The sequence below is a fragment of the Alligator sinensis genome, unplaced genomic scaffold (assembly GCF_000455745.1).
Source record: "Alligator sinensis unplaced genomic scaffold, ASM45574v1 scaffold682_1, whole genome shotgun sequence".
Classification (NCBI taxonomy): domain Eukaryota; kingdom Metazoa; phylum Chordata; order Crocodylia; family Alligatoridae; genus Alligator; species Alligator sinensis.
This window is the reverse complement of record NW_005842011.1, coordinates 1,928,718-1,945,384: the sequence shown is the minus strand read 5'-3', so window position 1 is coordinate 1,945,384 and position 16,667 is coordinate 1,928,718. Positions and strand designations below refer to the sequence as shown.

General features: G+C 49.5%; 2 protein-coding genes and 1 non-coding gene across 6 annotated transcripts in view; 1 reads left to right on the top strand and 2 right to left on the bottom strand.

The window, feature by feature from the left end:
* The window catches only part of TCP1 (t-complex 1), a 15,583-nt gene extending 12,072 nt beyond the window's left edge, over window positions 1-3,511 (bottom strand). Inside the window, exons 1-3 of one of the 3 annotated variants that reach the window (XM_025201992.1) lie at window positions 3,379-3,507; window positions 3,087-3,252; window positions 453-538 (exon numbers count right to left, since the gene is read on the bottom strand). In XM_025201992.1, the coding sequence (XP_025057777.1) occupies window positions 453-473 (21 nt within the window). In that variant the 5' untranslated portion in view covers window positions 474-538; window positions 3,087-3,252; window positions 3,379-3,507. Of the gene's footprint in view, window positions 1-452; window positions 539-3,086; window positions 3,253-3,279 lie in introns of all 3 variants that reach the window. The other 2 variants (XM_006021914.3, XM_025201991.1) reach the window with 2 other exon arrangements.
* Window positions 888-1,022, bottom strand: LOC112549983. Its single transcript, XR_003093646.1, has one exon. It is a non-coding gene; the product is annotated as a small nucleolar RNA SNORA29 (small nucleolar RNA).
* Window positions 3,508-13,725, top strand: MRPL18 (mitochondrial ribosomal protein L18). Of its 2 annotated transcripts, none has more exons than XM_025201995.1 (4): window positions 3,508-3,866; window positions 4,207-4,390; window positions 11,444-11,678; window positions 13,520-13,725. In XM_025201995.1, the coding sequence occupies exons 1-4, from the start codon at window positions 3,539-3,541 to the stop codon at window positions 13,589-13,591; spliced, it is 819 nt and encodes a 272-aa protein (XP_025057780.1). In that variant the 5' UTR covers window positions 3,508-3,538; the 3' UTR covers window positions 13,592-13,725. The 2 variants fall into 2 exon arrangements, with proteins under 2 accessions (XP_025057780.1, XP_006021974.1); XM_006021912.3 differs by lacking the exon at window positions 3,508-3,866 and adding an exon at window positions 3,875-4,013.
* The last annotated feature ends 2,942 nt before the right edge of the window (window positions 13,726-16,667 follow it).

The following is a 16,667-nucleotide window of genomic DNA, read 5'->3' as shown; positions in this document are numbered from 1 at the left end:
CGAGGCCAGCACTGCGCCACCAGCACCCCACACCGCCACTGCCTTCAAGAAGCAGGGCCAGGGGGTGGGGGGCAGAAGCCAGGCCAGCACTGCTGGCCTCGCCCCTCTGGCTCCGGCCCCTCAGTCCCTGCTATCATGGCATCAGGGCTGCACTCTGCCCTGCCCTGTGTGTTTGTCTGTGCAGAGCACTGATTGGCTGCCAAGACAACCAATCAAAGTGCAAATAAACAGTTATGGACAGACAGACTAAGACTTTGATTATATTAGAGTAAAAAATGAATGCTCCTCCATAGTCATACTGAAGAGGTCAAGTTGCTAAATGCATAAAGACCATGAACAACATTTTACACAGGAACAGACTGAACAGGTCCCTACTAGATAGTGTGAATTTGAGAGAAAGCAAGCAGAGACCTTTTCATTATAGTTTAAGACAGAGACATATGTCTACTTACGCCAATATCATCCACTAACATTTTATCCAAACCAACTGGCCCAAGGGAACTCTTCACAATGTTAGCAATGGTAGCTGCAGCTGTAACTGTAAAAAACAGAACAGCAAGTAATTAGGTAACTCTTCACAAATAGCCAATTCTAAAGCCCACATTCCTGTAAGTATAGTCCCTGTTTTAAAAGCCTGGAATATAAATAATTTTTGTCTACTTTTGGCACACGTGCTTTTTCAGGGCCTATTTGACTGGGGAAATGAAAATGATTGGGGTGACAATATAAGGATCCATGACAAATCCATTTGCACAATTTGAAGGGACACCATGAAGACACCTCATTTGGCTTCAGGACTAAGAGTTGTTTTTGCCTAATACAGTTAATCAACCCACAACTGTAAGTGTACTAAATGCATGTAATTTACTTATTATTCAAAGTCTTATTGTATAATGTTCTGCCATCTCATATAGGAAAGAGATATTAACAATCTTTTCCTTCAGACTCTGGCACTTTTTTTTCTATCCCATAAGCATAGCCACTTAATCTGTAAATCGAGGAAGTGGCAGTCAAATGGGAAGTGTTCAAATCTGATCTTTCCTTTAGAATTCTAAAAGTACTAAACCCCTTCCTATTTGTTTGTAATCAGTGCATACAAAGAGCTGTTCTTGCTACTGGTATTTACCTGATGGTACCAAATTTCTTATTAATGTGAATTCACTTTATTTAATAGTAAATGTGGCAGACAGGTTACCTTCAGGGAGAGATCCAGGTCAGGGGCAGGCAATTATTTTGGGTGGAGGGCCACTTATCCAGTTTTGGCAAGCTGTCGAGGGCCACATGGGTAGTCCCACCCCTTGGCAGGTGCCCCGCCCCTTTATAGGTGCCCTGCCCCCTGATCACTATCTTGGAACCAATGTCCCAATATCTTGGGACCAATGTTTCAGGGTCATGCAGGGGGCTGTGGAGCCAGGCTGGCCTGCACGAGCAGGGAGAGAAGGGAGCCCTGCTCTGGGCCCTGCTGGCGCTGGCCCCAGGACACCAGTGTGGGCCTTGTGTTCCCACTGGCTCCCATGCCCACTCACTCTCAGTGCCCCCTGAGCCCTACGGTACAAGCAGGGGGCAGCATGCAACCCCGACCCCGCGCTTGTCGGCAGGAAATGAGCTGATGCTGAGCACAGGGAAAAGCAGCCCCTCCCCCGCCCTGCTGCAGCTGCTCACAGCCTGCTGGGCAGCCCAGAGGCGGTGGTGGTAGCCTCAATGCAACCTACTGTGGTGTAAGCTCTGGGCGGGCAGCAGCAGCAGCAAACACTGCCCAGCATGGCAAGCAGGGGAGCTGCAGCTGCTGCCACCGTGGCAAAGCCCCAACGGGCAAGCCCAGAGCCGGCATGGGGCCCGGGCTGGCAGCGGGGGCGGGTTACAAGCTGGTACTGAGCATCCCCCTCAGCACCAGCTTATCCCCTGCCCCCCACCCGCCCTTCTTACCCAAACTTCCTGCGCTGGAAGAGCCACCTGATCCCAGGCCAGAAGCCCCCCCTGAGGCCGGGCGGGCCCTGCTGTTGCAGGAGCCTGCCGGGGCTTCCTCTGGGTCCTACTGCTCCTGGCTCCCGTCATTTTTGACAGGAACCAAGGACAGATAAATATTAATTTTCTAAATTTTTAGGGACCCTGCGGGCTGGGTAGATAGCCTAGCGGGCCGGATCTGGCACATGGGCCGTATTTTGCCCACCCCTGATCTAGGGGCACTACAAGAATGCTAGTGGAATCTGAGTCATCAAGAAATAAATCTTGAACAACTTTTCTCCATCTCCTGTTTCTAGTCTCAGTTTTCACTTCAGGAAGAAATCCCGTTTCAGTGCATTTGTGCACAGCTCTGGTAACAACTTGTTTCAAATATGGAATTCAAGGAAAAGTTTTCCCCCATTCAACATGGGGGCAGGGAAAAAAGCCCTTGTCTTGGGTTCAAGTAGGAGGCAAGGGCGAGGGGTAGGTGGCTGCTCCGACTTCAACCCAGGTGTGGGGTCAGAATGCTTCCCCCAGCAGCCCCTGCGCCCCAGCCATTTATCTTCTGCTGCAGCTCCAGGCCCAATCTGGCCTGGAGCACATGGGGGTTCCAGCCTCCACCCAGCCAGGCAGTGGCCATTGTGGCAGGGGTTCAAGACAGGGCTAGAGCTGCTCCCTGGGTAGACAGCAAGGCTGGTAGAGGGATGGGTGGGACCAGGGAGTGCAGGTACACATGGGAGGGAGAACAAGTAAGGGGGGGGGGGGCAACATGGAGGCACCAGGGGGTAGATGTCAGGCCTTTTGAGCCCCCTGTGACCTGGTCGCAGTGGGGGAGGGTGGCGAATTCAACATGCCCCCTGATAATTCAATTCTATTTATGAAAGAGAAATACCCGCCCATCCCGAACGACTCCATGCACGGGCCTGGCCAAAGCCTGCCCCACTAGCATCACCAGCTGTATGGTAATTATTGTATTTACTTCAAGTTCAACCCCTGCAAAATTAATAATAGTAAAAGCGCTCAAAACCTACGATTGTTTTTGAGGCAGCTCATACACACAGCATATGCAAACCCCAATTCACACTCAGGGAGCCTCAATTGCCTTTTGGGCGGGCCATCGGCGCTTTCTTACCACTCCTTGCCTCAAAATAAAGAAATGCTTCCACTTGGATGACCCAGGTCTCGCTCAGGAGCGACTCCCAGTGAGCAATATCGAGTAAATGAGACGACCACCTCCTCCTTGCATGTTGACTTGTATATTGCCCAGTGTACAATATTTTTTTCAGCAAATACAGGAATTCTGAGTTTCTAATAAGATAATTTAATATTTAAGACCTGACAAACGCTGCCCCCACCCCGGAAGCGAGGGGACCCCGGAGCCGTGCGGCCCCTCCCCCCGGCAGGCGGCGGTTGGCTCCGCCCTGCGGCCGTTACCGTTCTGGCTGCGGACTGCATCGCCGGAGCTGCGCTCGCCCAGCACGGCCAGGGGGCCCTCCAGCGCCGCCATGGTCCCGCCCGCACCACGCCGGCAGCCGCGAGGTGGAGCGTGGGGCACGCCGGGAACTGTGAAGGAGAAGAGCGGAGGAAGCAGCCAATGGCTGTCTGGAAGGACAGTAACGTCAAACGGCTGTTGCCCCAATCCGGGAGCTCCTCACAACGCCTGGCGACCGCTGCCTGGGCGGCAGGCGCTGATTGGATGCTGAAGCCGGCGGGGAGACGTGAGTGCAGGCGTCATGGGGATTCGAAGTACATGGGCGGGGCTCAGGGCGAGCGCAGCGCTGGGCTTCCAGGACGTTCTAGAAGGCGGCTGCCGATTGGCCCCGCCCCCTGGCGTGAGAGCGAGGCTTCCCGGAAGGCAACCCGGCTACTGGGGCGGAAGTTTACGTCGTTTCTGTTTCCGGGGCAGCGGATCATTTCCCTTAGTAAGAGTCTAGGCTCAGCTCAGGAGGTAGCTTGGTGCGGGCGGCCGCATTTTGCCGCTGCCGCCGCTATGGCGCTGCGGAGCCGTGTCCGGCCGCTGTTGTTGAGTGTTGTTGCCGCCGCCGCCAGGCTCCGTGGAGCCAGCGAAGGTGCCGGGGATGGGGCTTCCGCGTAGGGAGCTCCGTTGGGCAGGAGACTAGTTTTGCGATCGCTTGAGTTCTGTTTAGACTTTACCCATGACGCGCGGAGTCGCTGACATCTTACAGGCGAGGCCATTGGCTGAAGTAGTTCCAGTATTTCTAACTTATTTTTCCTTGTTTCTTCTTTCTGCTTCCCCGCAAGGTCTTCGTTTCACATCTGCTAAAGCCAGCTTCGAAGTTGCCGGTGCGGAAGCGGACACGAGTGAAAACGAGGTTGTCGCTCCGGATTTCGCCAACCGGAACCCTCGGAACCTGGAGCAGTTGGCGCTCGCTAGGAAGGAGCGCGGCTGGGAAACCACTTGGCCCAGCAGAGAGTTTTGGCGTAGGTGAGTTGTGGACTCGCTTGGCAATAACTTAGTTTAAGAACGGGAGCGTTTTTTTAAATCTGAGAGATCCAGTGGTACTCTGGAAGTGCTCGTAGTAAAACTCTTGGACCAGAGGCCCCTTCAAACTTAGGCTTTGTGTATGCAGGTAATTAGGGTCAACATAGCCTAGGCTGGTGATTCCTAACTTGGGTGCCTTGAGAGCCTTTTAAGGGTGCTGCGGGGTGCCAAGCCATGTTAGCACTGCTAGGTGTGTGGACGTGATTTGCAAGACTGAAACAGATTTCAGATAAGCCCTAAGGTTAAAAAAACATTCTGCCCCATTGTGGTCTTTCTGAGTTCTTTGCAACAGAAAAACTATTCTGTCTTGTTTTTGTAATTAAAAAGCCTAGAGAGCTCAAAACTGGCATTTTCCAAGGGATGCCTTGAGCCTAATGAGCGGGTTGAGAATCGCTGTCCTAAGCTCCGTGGCTAGCCACAGTCCACCCAGCCCCAAACGTTCTGCTGAACTTCAGGATATAAGGAAAGGCCTGCTTTGCAGTGTACCTCTCCCTGCAGTATGTTTGGAGGTTGCCCAGATGCTGTAGGCCACAAGCACAGGAGTCCCTCCAGTGGCTGTTTTCCAGCTGCTTCTTCCTAACTTTCAGCCTTTCTGTCCTCAACTCTTGTCTATAATTGGAGACAAGCTGTGCAGGAGAAACAAGTACCATATTTTCTTGCACATAGCATGCCTCAAAATAAGATATGCACCTTGTTGAAAGGTAAAAGGAAGGAAAAATAGCTTTCCTTGAAATAGTAAGTTACTGAGTAGCACAGGAGCAGGCAATTATTTTGGGCAGAGGGACGCTTACTGAGTTTCAGCAAACCATCAAGGGCTGCATGACAGGCAGTCCAGGGCAGATTAATATTAAATTTTCTAAATTTTGTAGGGGCTCCATGGGCCGGATAGAATGGCCTGGCGGGCCGCATTTTGCCCACCCCTGGAGTAGCAGCTTCTGCAGCATGAGCCTCGGCTAGGGAGAAAGTGTCCGCAGCCAGCAGCTATGGAGCCCCGCTGTGCTGTCCGATACGCAGTGTTATTTCACTTTCCTCAGGTAGAGGCATTATTTCCCTGTTTATGACACTAATTCCCAGCAGCTGAATCTTGGAAAAAGGGTGTATGTTACATGCAAGAAAAATATGGTAATTTGCAGATTGATATCTACAAGGGGATCTGCTTGAAGGACAGGAAACATACTTTGGATGGCTTTGGTGTAGGCTGCAAGGTAAGATACAGATGAGGAAGGGTGGCACATGTGGCTCAGGTTGGTTGAGACTGACCCTAAGTGACCTCTCATCACGGATTTCATGACTTTTCCTGTTTCAGATATGCAGAGGCATAGTCTTGTTAAAGATACTATGGGGTACTTTCCATCTGCTTTAGGGTTACTAACAGACAACTTGCATAGCAAGAGATGTGAATTTTCTCTTGTCTGTGATTGCCTTGTAACAATGCCCAGCTTGAGACACCTGGTTCGTGTCTGAAGATGCAGAACATCTGTGCTCTGGAGCGGATTTCTCTTTAGGGTGTTTAGTGATGAATTACCCAGTCTGGTAACACCCCATCCTCACTGTCTCTCACCCCATCCTCATCAACAAATTAAGCGACTGCGGCATTGATGCCTGCACAGTTGGATGGGTAAAAAATTGGCTGACGGGGCACACCCAGAGAGTAGTGGTGGACGGGTTGTACTCAACCTGGTGAGATGTGAGCAGTGGGGTACCCCAGGGCTTGGTCCTCGGGCCCACGCTGTTTAACACCTTCATCAGCGACTTGGATGAGGGGGTGGAAAGCACGCTGTCCAAGTTTGCTGATGACACTAAGATGTGGGGCAAGGTGGACACACTTGAAGGGAGAGAGAGGCTGCAACTAGATTTAGACAGACTACAAAAGTGGGCAGACGAGAATAGGATGGGGTTCAACATAGACAAATGCAGAGTGCTGCACCTTGGGAGAAGGAATCCACAGCATACATACAGGCTGGGGAGTTCCCTTCTTGAAAGCACAGAGGTGGAAAGGGATCTTGGAGTCATTATTGACTCCAAGATGAACATGAGCCGCCGGGATAACCACATTGAAAATTTCCCTGTGTGTATAAGCCTTGATAGCAGTGATTGGTTGATTAATGCACAGTACATTGTAAGTGCATTGTCAGATACACAGAGGTCAGAGATCAAAGTGCAGTGCTAAATTGGCTACTTTTATTACAGAAGCAAGGGCTTTTTTGAGTAATATCTTTTATTGGAGGAACTAAATAAATAAGTTGGGAAAGATGTTAGACATGCGTTCAGGTGCAAAGTTCCCTTCTTCAGATCTGGGAAAGAGGCAGATACAACAACACTCCAATCCTCTGAGTACAGGCATTCATGCTTGAAATCCCAACAGTAAGTTTATCGACATCATACAACATTTCCTGTTTCTTTTCCCTTAAGCCACAAACATATCATTACTACTGTTAGTTGAATCACTGTCTTCTGATAATAACAACATGCAAAGGAAAAACACCTTTCGTTCCTGCCTGTGGCAGGGGGTCAGGCTAGATGATCTGTTCAGGTCCCTCCTGACCCTAGCTACTATGAAACTCCTGGTAAGATGGACTATACTGCTTTACTAGACCAATTAATACAAATAAGAAAAAAAAAAAGCTTGAATCCTTATTTGAACATAAGCATAATAGAAAGCTATGAATGAGGTTTACCTTTTAAAAGAAGCTTTTTAGTTTTGGAATAACTACAAATTTTGTACTAACTCAAAATACTATGCATGCTATAAAGTTCAGTCTGTGCAGGTCTGAATACGTGGGCAAAGAAGGTTGACGCTTTATTTTTTAGGCTGATTCATAAAAGACGAAGTAAAGGAGAACTTGAAGATTCTTGCATAAGAAAAATATTTCAGCATCTTTAAAAATATTTCATAGATGTAGGGTCGGAAGGGACCTAAGTAGGTCTTCAAGTCCAACCCCCTGCCCTGGGCAGGAATGAATACTGGGCTCATATGACCCCAGTTCGGTAATTATTAAGCTTCCTCTTAAAGACCTTCAAGGTAGGAACCGGCACCACTTCCCTTGGAAGTTGGTTCCAGATCATAGCCACCCTGACTGTGAAGTAGTGCCTTCTAATGTCCAGCCTGAACCTACTCTCAAACAGCATATGGCCATTATTCTTTGTTACTCCGGGAAGTGCTTGGGGGAACAGAATCTCTTCCATTCCCCGCTGGTCCCCCCTGGTAAGTTTATAGATGGCCACCAGGTCCCCTCTCAGCCTTCTCTTGTGAAGGCTGAACAGATTCAAGTCTTGTAGCCTCTCATAGGGCTTGCCCTGCTGTCCCCGGATCATGTGAGTGGACCCTCTTAATGCTGGTCACATCCCTCCCACAGTGCAGCGCCCAGAACTAGACACAGTACTCCAACTGTGGCCTTACCAGTGTCGCATAGAGGGAGGGATCACCTCCTTGGCCCTGTTTGTCATGCATCCACAGATGCATCACAAGGTGCAGTTGGCCTTACTGACGGCGTCCTCACATTGGCAGCCCATGTTTATTTTGGAATCAATAATGACTCCAAGATCTCTTTCTGCCACTGTGCTGACAAGAAGGGAGTTCCCCAGCCTATAGAATCATAGAAGTAGGGTCAGAAGGGACCTTGTAGATCTTCAGGTCCGACCCCCTGCCTGGGCCGGAAGATAGGTATGCTGCTGGTTCTTTCTCCCTAGATGCAGTACCCTGCACTTGACAGTATTGAATCCCATCCTATTCTCATTCACCCACCCATGTAACTTGTCCAGGTCCAGCTGTATCCTGTCCCTCCCTTCTGGCATGCCCACCTCACCCCAAATTTTGGTGTCGTCAGCGAATTTGAACAGGGTGCTTTTCACCCCCTCGTCCAAGTCACTAATAAAGAAATTGAACAGTGCGGGCCCTTGGACCGAGCCCTGGGGGAATCCACTGCCCACATCCCTCCAGGTTGAATATGACCCATCCACCACCACCCTCTGGGTGTGGCCCCTCAGCCAATTTGCGACCCATCTGACTGTGTAGGCATCAGTGTCACAGTTGCCTAGCTTTTTGATGAGAATGGGGTGGGAGACAGTGTCAAAGGCCATTCTGAAGTCCAGAAAGACTACATCCACCGCGACACCTGTGTCCAATGATTTTGTGACCTAGTCGTAGAAAGCTATCAGGTTGGTCTGACAGGACTTGCCCCTAATGAACCCATGCTGGTTGCCCTTGAACCTTCACAGATGTGCTCCTGGATAATCTTCTCAAAGAGCTTCCCCAGGATCGAAGTAAGACTAACAGGCCTATAGTTGCCTGGGTCCTCCCTCCTCCCTTTTTTGAAAATGGGGACCGCGTTGGCCTTCTTCCAGTCTTCTGGCACCTGGCCGGAGGACCACGAGTGCTTGTAAAGCCGTGCCAGGGGCCCCTCAATAACCCCTGCCAATTCCCTCAGGACCCTGGGGGAATCTGCTGACTTGAACACGCCCAGTCCTTCCAGAAGTTCCCTAACTCGGTCCTCCCTGACCCTCGGCCTGGTGGAGTCTCTCCTGAGTCCGTCTTGAATCTTGGTGGGGGAGTCCCGGTCCCTGCACAAAAAAATGGAGGCAAAGAATTTGTTAAAAAGGTCTGCCTTTTCCTCTGGTGCAACCACCAGATTGCCAAGCGTATCCTGCAGGGGCCCCACGTTACCTGGTGCCTTCTTCATACTCTTTATGTATTTAAAAAAGGACTTTGTTGTCCGTGATCCTTGATGCTAGCCCTAGTTCTGTGTCTGCCTTAGCTTTCCTAACAGCCCCCCTACAGTCCCGAGCAGTGAAGGTATCTCCTCTTTGGTGATAGCCCCTCCCTTCCACTGGGCGTACGCCTCCTTTTTGGCTTTCAGGTGTTCCTGAATGCCTTTGGTGAGGCAGGAGGGCTTTTGAGCACTCTTGCCCACTTTGATTCTCATTGGGACTGTCACCCCTTGCGCTTGGAGGTTCGTTTCCTTAAGGAACAACCACGCGTCTTGGATATCCAGTTTCCCTACCCTCCAGGACCCCAGTGCTTTTATCAATCTCCTCAGCTCATTGAAGTTGGCCCTCTTGAAGTCAAGGGCTACTGCCTTGCTGCAAGCCCTTGACACCCTGCGCTGGATGGTGAATTCCAGTTGGTGATGATCACAGATTGCAAAGTAGGGGATTCTAATTGAACCTCTAAAGACTCCTCGCTGTCTATGCTGAACAGCCAATCAAAAAAAACCTGCAAATATATATGGAATGCAAATTTAAATACATTTTGTGGAGGTGGCCACTTTTTAACCACCTGGCCCTTGGCCTCACGCTGTCACTGCCCCAAGATTCTGGGGTCTCTCTGGAGACTGGCCAGGACCCAAATGGGCAGGGTACACAGTCAAGTGGATGGGGTGGGGCTGTGGGTGGGTGGGGAGCAGGGTAGGCAGGTCTGGGCCTGGGATCAGGATCTCAGGGCTATGACAACATGGGGCATGGGGCAGAGCTGTGATCTGCTCCCCACATGTTCCTGCCTGCAAAACCAGCACCTGTTGCAGGGATGCGAGGGCAGCCGATTGTGGCTCTGCCTCAGGCCCCAATCCTGTGCTGTTGCCATGCTGCGATCCTGATCCCAGCTCTGACCCCACTCGCCCACCCCACTTCTAGCCTGCCTGAGGCCTCATCCCATCTGCCCGACTGAGCATACCCTGCCCATGCAGGTTCCCGGCTGGTCTCCATGGAGACCCTACCCACCTGCTTTATCTGGTGCCCCCAGTGGTGGGTGTGGGGCAGGTAGATAGGCTGGGGTGCCTGGGCAGTAGGGCTGGATCTGGAGGCAATGGTAGAGACTGGTAGAAGCAGCTAGGAGCTGCCATTGTGGGGGCTACCAGGCAACAAGTCCACCTGCAGTGCCACCCCATTCCCACTGTACACATGGCCTGGGCTATCCCCTGTGCTTTGGCTGGGTGGGGCCAAGGGATCTGTTGTGGGCTGGACAAAATCCCTTGGTGGGCCAGATCTGGCCCATGGGCTGTATCTTGCCCACCCTTGTCTTAAAGAGAAATAGTAACACACAGGTAACTTGCGGATTGCTTAAATGCAGCCCAGCAGCTTGGAGAGCAGCATCTGGCTGGTAAGTCTGTGGAGGCGGAAAGAGGGGTGGCAGATCAAGGCCCCCATGGTGAGAGAGTGAGTGGGGCAGTTGCTGCCTGGGAAGGGCGCAGGGCAGAGCCACAGGCAGCTTGTCCAGGGGGCTAGGGAAAGGGGCTCCCTGCTACCATGCGTGTCCGTGGGGGAGGCATGGGGGGCATGACCCCCCCCCAATTTGTGCATGGGGCAGGAGTGGGCTGCGGGGGGGGGGGGGGTGGGGGGGGGGGGCTGCAGTTGGGGTGGGCAGTTGCGGTGCTGGGGAGGCAGCTCTGTGGAGGGGTACAGCGAAATTTGGGGTAGCTGTAGCCCATACTATAGCCCTCCTCCAAGCTCTGCTGCCGCTTGCCCTAAGCGCAGCCCTGGCCCAGTCCCCCTCACCAGGAAGAAGTCAACATAGCCTCTGGCCCCGCGTCTGCAGCAGCAGCCTGCCCTTGCCTTGCACTTCACATCATGCCCCTGCCCCGCTCTCTCCCTCACCGTGTGGGCCGTGATCTGCTCCTTCTCTCCCCTGTGCCCCTTTTCCCCCACAGACTTACCGGCTGGATGCTGCTCTCTAAGCTGCTGGGTTGCATATTGGCTATTGGATCAATATGACCAATATGGCTGGTTAATAAGTGGCCATCAGTATTGTCCAAAAAAATCTTTATCAGTGCACCCCTAGTTTGTAATACAACTTATTTCCTTTAGCTTGGTTTTAGAAATTAAGTGAGAGACAGGGTCTTATAACTATATTGCAATGTATAAGTTTTGGTGATTTTTGGAAAGATACTGTTTTGGTCTTAAAAGACATCATCACTTCTATTTGGTTGTACATTATTGTGTAATTTAAAATAAAAATAAGTGACTAGTTTTTCTTTTTCCACAATACTTCTTTCTTTTACCCAGATTACGGTTTGAACGGACACAGCAATATGTGGAAGCCTTTGTTGAAGATCCCAGGGGGAATATTGTTGTCTCGGCCTCTACCCGGGAGTGGGCTATAAAAAGACATTTATACAGCCCTAAGGGTGTGGTAGCATGTAAGAATATTGGACGTGTGCTGGCACAACGCTGTCTGGAAGCAGGAATCAACTTTGTGGAATTCAAAGCTGTTGTCCCTTGGGAACGCCACTATGACTCGGCAAGTGCCAATCTCCTTACACTTGGTGTTATGGGAATTTTACTGCATTTCTTCCATGGCTGTGATAGCTAATTTTTTAATACAAATGTAATAATAAAATACAGAGCAGATAAGGCATATCAAGCAAATGATTAAAATTTATGAAATGTGCATTTAGCCAAAGAAATGTCTTGTTATTTCTTGAGAGAATTTTAGAGAATTTTAAGATTAATTTTTCTAAGTGGAGAAGGAGGCACTTGAGGCCTCGAGCATGCTATAAAAAGTCCACAACCACCTGTGCCACAAACTGTTTTTCTGCATATTCAGTAGATTAAAAGATGTGTTAAATTGATAGTTTTACACACGCGCACAGCATAATATAAAAGAGAATGTAGGTACAAAAAATGATAATTGACAAAATAAATTATAATTATAGTTGATATTAAATTATGACATTTCACCTGCATGGATATATTATCATTAAATCTTTTCTTTTTGAAGTTGCCATTTTCCTGAGGCAGCAGGCAATATGATACCTGTCCTGTCAATGCGTAGTGCCACTGGGCCAGCTGTGGTCAGCAGCTTCTGGCAGTGGATCCCCCTACTACTACTGCCTGGCTACCTCCCTTCCAGGCTTTCACAGAGGCCCAAGGAGAGTTCAGCCAAGGGCTGGGAAACCTACCTGCCTGCAGCAGGACTGGGTGGGAAACAGGGACAGGCATGCACAAACATTGCAGCGGCCGCTCTGGACAGGATTGGATTTCTCCCAGTGCTCTGCAGGCCCTGTGCCCAGTGGCTCCTCAGGCTACGCTTGGAGCATTGCTGCTCCAGGGGGTATGCAGTGTCTCTGGCCGTCCATATCTGCGGCATCTGCCAACTGACACCTCCCAGCAGCTCTTTTCGGCCCTGCAGAGCTGCTGCTGCTCCCTGCACAGAAGACCAGCCTGACACCACCCACCCCCCCAGCTCTACTGACATGGTCCTGGGTGCAGTGGGTGGGTCTCAGTGTCAGGGAGCCCCGGGTACCCACTCACCTAAGCAGCAGCTGTATGGAGCCTCGCCCATCTGCAGCACTGCTCACAAAATGAAGGCTGTGGGGCTGGGCAGACTGGGGTGGGCCTGCCCCCTCTCCTTCCTTAGGACTCATCCAAACCTTAGGGGGCTGAGGTGGCTCCTCCCTGCGTTGGGTTGAACAGGCCCCCTGAAACCTGCTCGGGGCCATGGACACCTGTGGAAACCATTGCTCTAATTAATATGCAGATGTCGGTTTTTATTCCATATGAGCTGTATCTGGTCTAAAATTGGTCTTGTCTAGCATCAGACCACTAAATGTCCTCTAGGCTAAAGGTTGCCTAGTTTTTAAAAATTTCAAGATAGAATGGAAAAAAAGGTTGTTACCTTTGTATTATCCTCTGGCCTGCTCATTTCCTTGGCCTCTTCTTTACCCTAATTTGTTCAAACAAATGCAAGGAAGTGCTAGACCATATTGTCATTAAGCAGCTGAGGGCCTACTATAGCCTGCATGGAGTATCTGAGTTCTGATGCCTTGTAGCTTAGGATGCCTATCTGATGCTGTCTGCTGACACACGGAGTCAGATTCTATTGAGCGTATTGGATGCCTAAGTACACTTCTGTTCTACTCTTTTTCCAAAGCTACAAAAAATCCATACCGTCATTTTTTAATGTTGTCACAAAACAGCAGTGGGAGGAGGACTTGCCCTACTTCTGTATTCAAATTTTGTTAGGGACTTGAGCAGGGTGTAATAAAATTGCACTTAGATGCCTAATAGGTGGAATAGAATCTGGCTCAGTATGTTTAGATTGCTCTTAAAGCTTTGCATTTCTTTTTTTATTAAAACCAGTTCCAGAGTTTTGAAAAAGCCATGACAGATGGTGGTGTTGTCCTGCGGGAGCCACGAAGAATCTATCAATAACATGGAGACTGCTGGAGAAAGTTCTTGCGAAGGAAAATCAAGAGTCATGTAGAAAAGGGCACCGGAGAAATTAAGGTCCAGAGCTGGAACAAATTGGAGTATAGTATCTTAAAATAAAGTTTTATTTAATAAAACTAAATGCTGCTGTCTCTTCTTTCCTTTTACTAAAAATTCTAGAAGCGGATTAGGGTGTTTTTTAAGACCAGAGGAGGAAATTATGATAATCTTCTAGCCCAGTGGTGCTCAACCTTCTGGCCCCATGGGCCAGATGATTTGCATGGAGCTAGTGTCTAGGCTGGATTGGGCCTTAGGGCCTGGCACTGTTTTCCCACCCCCGCTACCCCATGTGCTGGGATTGGGTCCCAGGAGCCCTCTACCACTCCCACCCCTTGTGGGCTCAGCACAGCCCCCTCTCAACCCTTGCCTACTGGATTGGGTCTCAGGGCCTGGCACCGCCCCCTCCTGACCCCCCCCAAAACCAGGATTGGGCCCTGGGACTTGGTACTCTATCCAGTGTGTAGGGCCCCATGGTTCTTCATGGGTCCAGATATTTGGCAGCAAGGGAGCAGATATGCGGGCCAGATCTGTCTCATGGCCTGTTAGGTTAGCTTGTCACATTTATGCCTAAAATTGTACGTGCCTGAGTGGTGAATTATAGTATTATTTAAACTTTTGTTTAAATAATACTATAATTCTTATAAGAATTATAGTATTAGCCTTGTTATTTGAACTTTACATTTTCTGAGAAACAGTTCCTTTATAATTGAACAAGCATCCTATTAACTTACTGAGATAATGAGGCTATACTCCCTTACATTATTTATACATCTTTCTTTTGAACCCTTTCACTATTGAGCCTTTTCTTTTTTTAAGTGTGGGTCCTAGGTCCAGGTCTAAATACTATTCCAGTAATGGTTTTACCAGTGCTATATACATCTCTCTACTGCTTGTATGTTGAAGAATCCCATTAGCTCTATTGTTCATAGCACTGTACTGGGAGTTTATGATGATCAGTTAGCTCATCACAACATAATTATCTGCAAGGTTTGGTCCTTCATGTTGCTTATGTGGCCTGCATTTTTTCCTAGATGTGACCAACACTTCCTCAAATGAACCTATATTGCCCAGTGAGCCAGATTTCTTTGTGTAATGGATCTGTTACTATTTACCAGTCTGCTTGCCAGTCTTATTAGCAGTGATTTTATTTTCTGTAGTATTGGTAGATATGACATCACAATGGACAAAGAACTGGCCACTGAAAGTGGGGAGGAAAGCCATCAAGAAATGCCTCCTTTGGCTGTAGTCAGCTTCCAAATCAATGTAATATGTGCTGCACTGATACGGTGAGAGGGGTGGCCCACCCACAACATGTGTGTTGCAAGTGGCATGCTGCAGAATGAGGAGGGGACAGGCAGCACAGTGGCAGATAGGGCAGGAAGTAGAGCAGCAGATTGGGTGGTGAGTACAGGGCAGGAAGCAGAAAACAGCTTATTGGACAGCAAAAGACAACAGTGGCACTTGGGGAGCTATTAACTAGCAAGCCTATCAAATAAGTTGTTCCCTCCTCCCCCACACTGTTGTAATTTTTTGTCTGCATATTGTGCAATATCTAGATGACTACCTTACAGAAGGAATCCTGTCAACAGTTTCCTTATAAAACCCATGATTGTCTTGCATAGAAACTAGGCCATGCTATTTAAAAACACATGCTGGTTAGTCTTAATTCTATTATTTTCCTGCAATTCTTTACTTATTACTTTCTATAATAACCTTACTCCAATGTTGCCTATGGATGAGTGATAGGCTAATTGCCCTACCATCACCTACTTGTGCTTTTAGAGCCTTTTTAAATATTGGTAAAAAGAATGCAACTTTTGTCTTGTTATAGACAAGTAGGACTGCAAGGAACCTTCAGAGGTCATCTAGTCCAACCCCTGCCTGAGGCAGGATCCTATTCAAACCTTTCTATACAATTCATAATCTAACCTCCACATAAGACTGTCAGCCCTGACACAACACAGACCTAGCAACCTAACCTGCCACAAGTAAAACCGGAACCACAGCAGGTCCTTTGGAGTTTACTGACCACATCTAATACCTCCAGACTTCTTCAAAACTTCAGTTTACTGTGTGAGGGCCAAATGAAGAAGATCCTATAGGAGCTACTGCTTGAAGGAAAGGGGCATCAGTAGCTACTGAGCATGGGAGTTAGCCTCTGAATCAGAACTTCTGGACCTTAAATGTTGGAGGTTGCAAGTGAGAGAGGAAGGGGGGTGGGGGACCCTGGGCAGACTCGGTTCACTCTACCTTCCAGCATCCTCTCTCTGCCACTGTGACACAGGTCTATTTGTTATGTCATTGGGCATGGTCCAAAGCCCACCAAGTTAAATTATAAGCATCCTTTAAGAGGGGGGCCACTGAAGACATAAGTGAATTTTTGGGAAAACTAAAAGGAAAACAGGGAAAGGAGTGAGGGTCATATATTTGAGTGCATGGGGGGTGGGGGGATGGACATGGAGCAGAGCACACTGGACAGTGTTCACTGGTCCTCAAATGAGTCCAAGGAGCCAGTGGATGATGTCCAATAAAACTACCTGGACACAGAATTGGATGAGGGAATGGCCCTGCAATACCCAGTGGTCCTCTCTCCCTCCTGGTGAGAGAGATCACCAGCTTAGCTATGGCCGGGAGGAGGTTGATCAGGAGGTCCTGGGAGTTGGTGGGGCTGCAAATGGGAATGCATAAATTAAAAGGTGCAGGGAGTCGTGCAGCCAGACCCTCAGCAAGAGGCTCTGGTGGACTCCAGCTACGCACGTGCCAGGGTCTCCCTCTGCTTGCCAAGGGGACAGGTGTTGGGGGTGTCTCTGAACTGCACCAGATGCACACCCATGGTGATGGCTCTAGGCAGGAGGTACCAGCTGAGGTTGCCGGTGGCTTGCTGGATCAAGGCGGAGTGCGTGCTTTTCCACCTCATCCTTGCTGAGCATGTCCCCCCACTTGGTGTCCAGGCAAGGAGGGATGGTGGAGGGTGCGGAGCATGAGTGTGTCGAGCAGGTGGCAATGGACGGCCCGGAAG

Coding starts and splice junctions, on each gene's coding strand:
- MRPL18 (XM_025201995.1), top strand. CDS start 3,539: ATGGCTGTCTGGAAGGACAGTAACGTCAAACGGCTGTTGCCCCAATCC. Junction 3,867..4,206: donor GCAGCGGATCATTTCCCTTA/GTAAGAGTCTAG, acceptor CTTCCCCGCAAG/GTCTTCGTTTCACATCTGCT. Junction 11,679..13,519: donor GGGAACGCCACTATGACTCG/GCAAGTGCCAAT, acceptor TATTAAAACCAG/TTCCAGAGTTTTGAAAAAGC.